General features: G+C 46.8%; 1 protein-coding gene across 1 annotated transcript; it reads left to right on the top strand.

The window, feature by feature from the left end:
* The first annotated feature begins 393 nt into the window (after nucleotides 1-393).
* Muc21 (mucin 21, cell surface associated) lies at nucleotides 394-5,318 on the top strand. Its single transcript, XM_070023396.1, has 4 exons — nucleotides 394-474; nucleotides 604-729; nucleotides 3,904-4,160; nucleotides 4,955-5,318. Exons 2-4 carry the CDS (start codon nucleotides 669-671, stop codon nucleotides 5,153-5,155), a joined length of 519 nt encoding a protein of 172 aa, XP_069879497.1. The 5' UTR covers nucleotides 394-474; nucleotides 604-668; the 3' UTR covers nucleotides 5,156-5,318.
* The last annotated feature ends 2,051 nt before the right edge of the window (nucleotides 5,319-7,369 follow it).

The following is a 7,369-nucleotide window of genomic DNA, read 5'->3' as shown; positions in this document are numbered from 1 at the left end:
GAAAGAACAAAGAAAGAAAGAAAGAAAGAAAAAGAAAGAAAAGCACCAAGCATCCTGCCTTCTAAGTTCCATTTGCTGGGACCTCCACCTCACATCCCTGTTCCCCTGGGCACTTGTAACTTCTTGTCCAGGAAACAAGGTTGAACTAGAACAGGTTCTGCCTCAGAGGGTGGGTGCCCTCCACTTTGACAGCCTTGATTCCCTTGAACCATTCTATTTCCTACACCTCCCCAGGACCTGCCTACTGAAACCAAGCCATTCTCCATCCCTGCGTTCCTCCTGGCCTCTGTCCCTCCTCCTTAACCTCAGGTGTCCTATCACTGGCCACAACTACAAGAACAACAGGCTCCTTGCTCAGCCTCTGCCCGGCCCAGGTAATGCTATAAAGGCCCTCTAAGAAACAGAAAGAGGAAGACAGCATATTGGAATGCTAAGGGAGCAGACATCCCTAACCTCACGATCCTGCAGCCCCAGGTCGCCCAACACTGGTTCTTTTCTGTGGGCTGAAGCCCCATTCTGTGGAGATATAAACTACAAGTGTTCTAACCCCATGTCCTCACCTTGAGACTGTCACCATCCATCTTACCTCTCTTTCCCTTCTAGGCCTTCACTGATCCAGGCTCAGGACCCTCCCTCCCAGCCCCACTACACACACAGACTGCCTCAAGATGAAGAGAAAAGCATTTGTCCTTGCAAACTGCTTGTTTCATCTTCTACTTTTTGGAAATGGTGAGTGATGTTGTTTAGAATCTTGGGATGTGAGTAGAGTTTGGGGAATTGGGGAAAATGTTGATAAGTCCTATGATGCATATCTGTTTTCTTAGTTCTTTTTTTTTTTAATGTTTTGTTTTTGTTTTTTGTTGGTCATGGGGCTTGAACTCTGGGCTTGGGCGCTGTCCCTCAGCTCTTCAGCTCAAGTCCAGAGCTCTACCACTTGAGCCACAGCATCACTTCCAGTTTTCTAGTGGTTTATTGGAGATAAGAGTCTCACGGAGTTTCCTGCCCCAGCTGGCTTTGAACAGTGATCCTCAGATCTCAGCCTCCTGAGTAGCTAGGATTATAGGCGTGAGACACTGGTGCCCAGCTTTAAAAAATGTTTTTTATTGTTCTTGTGAAGGTGATGCACCCCAGGGTTACTGTTATATAAGTGAGGTCATGAGTACATTTCTTTGGGACAATGTCACCCCTTCTCTTGCTTTCTTCCAGTTTTTCCCTCCCATCTCTACCCACATGTTATGCAGTTCATTTTCAACATAGTATCTAATGTGTAGCACTGCTGCATTTTGTTCTAATGCAAGGGTTAAGGATGGTCGTGTGTGCTCCACTCTTTCCAATTCAACCCTGTTTCCATTCTGCTCCCAGTAGCAATTCAGGCCATAAATCTGACCAGCTCCTTTTATAATAAATCTCTCCCAAATATAAATGCATTTGAGTTGGAAGAGCAAGTCTTGCTATGCAGACAAGGCTAGCCTCCAACTTGTGATCCTCCTGCCTCAGACTTCTTCATTCCACTAAAGGGATTTTTTTTGGAGGGTGGGGGATGGGGGCTGGTCCTAGGGCTTGAACTCAGGGCCTAGCCCTGGCCCTAAGCCTCTTTGTGCTCAAGGCTAGCTTTCTACCAGTTGATCCACAATGCCACTTCCAGCTTTTTTGAGTAATTTATTGGAGATAAGAGTCTCATGGACTTTCCTGCCTGGGCTGCCTACAAACTGCGATCCTTAGATCTCAGCCTCTTGAATAGCTAGGATTACAGACATGAGCCACCAGTGCCCTACTACTAAAGGGATTTTAAAGTTCATGTCTAACTTCCCATAGTAGGCTGGGATCCATTTCCCACATCTATGAAAGCAGTCTCTAATTACACATTTCATAAGACATACAGTTCTACACTTGTAGGTTTTAGTTCTTTCTAGAAATCCCCAGTCTTGTCTTTGACTTGTTTTCTACTTCAACACAACATAAAAAAACTTGTCCCTTGTTCCTGAGTCAGCTTTTCTTCTCAACTTTTTTTTATTGTTGTTAATCATGGGGCTTAAACTCTGGACTTGGGTGTTGTCCATCAGCTCTTCAGCTCAAGGCTAGCGTTCTACCACTTGAACCACAGCATCACTTCTGGTTTTCTGGTTTATTAAAGAGTCTCACAGACTTTCCCACCCCAGCTGGCTTTGAACCATGATCCTCAGATCTCAGTCTCTTTAGTAGCTAGGATTATAGGCGTGAGCCACCAGCCCCTGGCTCCTTCTCAACTTCTATTTAACTTTTCTCTTAATTCACAAGGTTGTGGGATTCCCCTCGCCCCTGCCCATAAATGTAAATTCACATTCCTAGACAATATTAAAGAAAGGACACCTTGGCTGTGGGTGACACCTGTATCCCAAGAGGGCTGTTGGAGACACAAGGTAGACACTTGGGAGGTCAGGTGCTTGGTGGTCCAAGAATGAGAAGAGTCAGAAGAGGGTTGAAGACAGCCAGGAGACAAAGGGCAAGAAGCCTGGTCTCCCCTTAACTCTGACTAATCAAGGATACTGGAAGATTTTATTTCTTCAAACTACACCTGTCTGGTTTTTGTTCAATCATGTGCCAAGACCGATGGATCTCCAATTTATTTTTTATTTTTTATTTTTTTAGTTTTTTTGCTTGAGGATTTGCCTGGTAGCAGTAAAACACACTGTTCTCCCAACCTGATTCCTTTGGCTCATCTTCCCCTAAAAGAAGAACCTAATGGCATTTGGGTGTGGCTCAAATTTGCATAATGGTCCAACTCTTTTTTTCTCTCTCTCTTCCTCTCTTCCTCTCTCTCAGTCTTACATGCCAATATGATACTGGGAATAGTCTAGTCTCTGTCCTTCAGCTTTTTCCCTCAAGATTGGCACTCTACCAGTTGAGCCACACCTCCACTTCCTGATTTTTGCTCATTAATTGGACATAAGAGTCTCATGAACTTTTCTGCTTGGGCTGGCTTTGAACTGTGATCCTCAGCTCTTAGCCACCTGAATAGCTAGGATTATAGGTGTGAGCCACCAGTGCCTGCTCAGCTTTCTCTCTTCCATTCTTCATCTGGATAGTATCACAAATAGTGGAGAGGGAATGACAGTCTTCTTGTGCCCAAAGCACTAAATCCCCCCACATCTGGAATAATATAGCAGGGTGTTACAGGCTTGCTCTGAGGTCAAGCTACTTCAGATTATTTTTCTTCCTTTTTAATTTTTTAAAGACTTATCTCAAAGTAACTTGCACAGAAGGGTTTCGATTCAACCCCTCGGTTTATGGGTACAGTGCATCTTGATCCATGTCACCCCTTTCATCATCCTCCCCCATCTCTCCCAACCCCACCCATCCCCTCAGGTTACCTGCTGCTGCCTTGGTTTAATCCTCTATTCCACCACCCACTGACTGTCTGTCTGGGACCAGTTGCTGTATTTTTCTAACCTTCAACTTTTCTACCCATAGAATGTGGAAAATAGTGGTTCCTTTTCATGGAGGTGCTGTGAGGATTTGAGGTACTAACTCGTATGTGGGTGATTATCAAGTGCAATGCCTGGAACTTCATGAGTCTTAATAAGTGACAGCTATTACTTTTTTTTTGTTGGTTGTGGGCTTGAACTCTGGGCTGGGGCGCTGTCCGTGTGCTCTTCAGCTCAAGGCAAATGCTCTACCACTTGAGCCACAAGGCCACTTGCAGTTTTCTAGTGGTTTTTATTGGAGATAAGAGTCTCTCGGACTTTCCTGCCAGGGATGGCTTTGAATTGTGATCCTCAGATCTCAGCCTCCTGAGTAGCTAGGATTACAGGCATGAGCCACGGGCACCCGGTGCTATTATTACTATTGTCATGACAATAATACAACAGCTGCAGAGACAAACTCCATTTCCAATGGAGCTAACCAGCCACCCTTCCCAAGCAGCCATAGCCTCTAATGGCAACACCACAACCCCTCAGCCTACGTCAAGCACCATAAACACCATCCTGGGATCAACCACAGCCACCTCCTTGACAGTAACCACACCTGGGGCAAACCCAACAGCGTCAGATCCCACCTCCAGTGGGACCAACACGAGCGCCGCCCCTCAGGGACACCTGAGGCCGTGGGAAGTCGCCCTCATCGCGCTGGCCTCGGTAGCCATGGCTGTGATTCTCTCTGTGGGGTTTGTCTTATCTCTGGTGAGTGCCTTGGAGTGTGGGAACCTCCTTTTCCTGAAGAAAAGAGAGAACAAAAAGGAGCAGGGAGAGCAGAGTTGCAACGGGGTGATGGGGAATGGTAAATTGTGAGTTAGTCAGGAATGGAAGACTGAAGCCAGGAAGACAGAAGGCCACCCAAGAAAAGGCAGGAAGGTCTTTGTTGAGGTGAGGGATGGGGGAGGGACAAAGGGGACCAAAGAAGTGGCAGGAAAGCTGGGTATGGGTGGCTCACACCTGTAATCCTAGCTACTCAGGAGGCTGAGATCTGAGGATTGCAGTTCAAAGCCAGCTTAGGTGGGAAAGTTTGTGAGATTCTTGTTTTTGTTTTTGTTTTGCCAGTCCTGGGGCTTGAACTCAGGGCCTGAGTGCTGTCCTTGAACTTCTTTTGCTCAAGGCTAGCACTCTACCACTTGAGCCACAGCACCACTTCTGGCTTTTTCTGTGTATGTGGTACTGAGGAATCGAACCCAGGGCTTCATGCATGTTAGGCAAGCACTCTACCACTGAGCCACCTTCCCAACCTGTGAGATTCTTATCTCCAATAAGCCACTGGGAAAACCAGAAGGGGCGCTGTGGCTCAAGTGGCAGAGCGCTTGCCTTGAGCTGGAGAGCTCAGGGACAGCGCCCAGGCTCAGAGTTCAAGCTCCACGACTGACAAAAAGGAAAGGAAAGAAAGAAAGTGACAGGAGGTAGCTATGGCAGGAGCAAGGGATGCGTGGGGCTGGAAGAGAAAAAGTGGATAACTAATAAGAAACCATTTGCTTCGTGTTTTCTAGAGAACTTCTCCGTGCCTGAAAAATCTCAACACAGATCTCTACCATCCCTATGACTCCAAGCTGGGCTCAGGCCTACGAGGCCATCAAGAGATGCGACGCAGACCTGGTGCCACCAGGCCTGGTTCCCGAGCCTACAGTCCTCCAGTGGCCATGCAGCTGATAGAGAGCCACAACATCCCAGAAGAAGCATCTTCATCCTGAGGAGGAGGAAGGCAGAGGCTGCCTTAAGGATCAGAGCCTCCTCCCAGCTCTGTTTCTGCTCCAGCAGCCTTTCTCCTATTGGGCTTTCCCAGCCTAGAAAAAAGAGGCTCAAGCTCTGATTGCCCAATTAAATAAATGTGTCTAATATATGTGGGAGACAGACTCTGAGCATTGATGCACTGCTATGAAGAGAGATCCCCCTATCAGAGAGAACCCTTTTTTCCCCTATGTACCCCTAGTTCCTAAATCGCTTTTGTAAAATCATGTGGGTCTCATTTTCTTTCCTTTTTTTTGGGGGGGGGGGTCTGGTCGTGGGGCCTGAACTCTGGGCTCAAGGCTAGCGCTCTACCACTTGGGCCACAGTGCCACTTCCGGCTTTTTTTTTCTTTTTGGCTTATGTGGTGCTGAGGAATCGAACCCAGGGCCTCATGCATGCAAGGCAAGCGCTCTACCACTGAGCCACCTTCCCAGCCCTTTCTTTCTTTTTTTTAAACTGGGGCTTGAACAAAGTGCTTGACACTCTTACTTGGCCTTTTCCACTCAAGGCTGGCATTCTACCCCTTGAGGCATACCTCCACTTCTGGCTTTTTAGTAGTTAACTGGAGAACGAGCTTCAAATTATGATCCTCAGATCTCAGCCTCCAGAGTAGCTAAGATTACAGGCAGGAGCCACCAATATCTGGCCTGGTCCCAATTCCTTGGCTACCCCTCCACCCACTCCCTTGAGGCTTCTGGGCTGACAGAAGAAGTGAACCAGAACCATGGAGGTTGTCTGGGCATGTGAGGACATTGCAGATTCATGTTGCACAATGAGAAACGGTCTCTAGGTGAGCTTAGACCTTGCAGCCTTTGGGGGAAGAAAGCAAGTGTGCTCTGCCACCTTTCTCTCCCCAGCTTCTATCCTGAGCACAGATAACTGCAAACCCTACGCCAGTTTGCCCTGCTTAGATCTGGGCTCTCGGCAGCCCCTGAAAAGCTAAGCCCTAGACTTAACTTAGAAATTCACTGTCCATTCATCCATGAGCCACACAGTGCCCTTGTTGAAGGCTCCACCCTGTCAGGTCTTCTGGTGCAACTGGCTCATCTCCCCCAGCAGCTCTGACATTCTCACTGAGAATATGAATCACTTGGCCTGGCTTTAACTGCTTTAACGGCTTAACCCTGCCAACACTCTTCTGCTTCTGCAGTTCTCAACCTGGATCTTTGCCAGAACCTTAACAGCTCCATTTCTCTAGATTCAGTTTACAACAGCACCAGCAAAACTGTAACAACTATAGAAGGATTATATGAATGATATATGATTATATGAAGTTCTATCAGTGTGAAATTCAAGAACAGACAAAACTAGTCTATGGCCACAGAAATCGAACCACTGGCCTCCTGTGAGGGGGAGGACTTTTAGGAAGGGATATTTTCTGAATGATCGGAATGTGTTATATGTTGTCTGGGCCTTCTGTTACACAGGGCTATACCGAATCCTTAAGATCTGTACATTTCACTCTGTAAACTTTACCTCTATGAAAACCCAAGCCTTGCTCTTCTGTTCTGATGCTTACGAGGCTGGTGACTTCCGCCATCTTGACCTAAGAATGAAATGCGCACTGGAATGTTAACAGGTGGCAGCTTGCAAACTTAACCCACTCCCCCAGGTTTTGTTAATTCTTGTGGAACATTGGTGCCACTGGGCGCTGACCTTTGCCCAGAGAAGCAAAGCCACAGCTTTGAATCCATTTGTAAATGTGAGTAAAGCTGACAGCCATGCATTGTATACTTGAGGTGTTCACATTTAATTCCACCAAAATGACACCTGGAAACCACAGCATTCTGAGAGAGGTTGACAGGGTTAGGGGGGAGGGAAAGCCACCACATGGCATTTGATTCACACACATGAATCATATTATTCAATACTTGCCAGTAGAGTCCGTAGCTTAGGGTGGCAGCTTGCAGGCTTAGTATGCATGAGGCCAAGAGATCAAATCTCAGAACCAAAACCAAAACAAAACCCCACATATCGGTAGAGGATGGCCCTTTTGGTATTTCCTGTGGTCATAAGCAAATGATTTCTGCAAATCATTGAAAAACAGACATTTTTGTTCTAGGTTAAAAGCTGCTCTCCTACGTGGTACATGCCTGGAGGCTGAGACAGGAGGATCATGAAGTCAAGATCAACCTGTGCTACATAGTGAGACTGTCTGAAAAAGAAAAAGAGAGGTT

Source organism: Dipodomys merriami, unplaced genomic scaffold (assembly GCF_024711535.1).
Source record: "Dipodomys merriami isolate MVZ:Mamm:240054 unplaced genomic scaffold, mDipMer1.0.p SCAF_16, whole genome shotgun sequence".
NCBI lineage: Eukaryota > Metazoa > Chordata > Mammalia > Rodentia > Heteromyidae > Dipodomys > Dipodomys merriami.
This window is presented reverse-complemented; position numbering and strand designations above follow the sequence as displayed.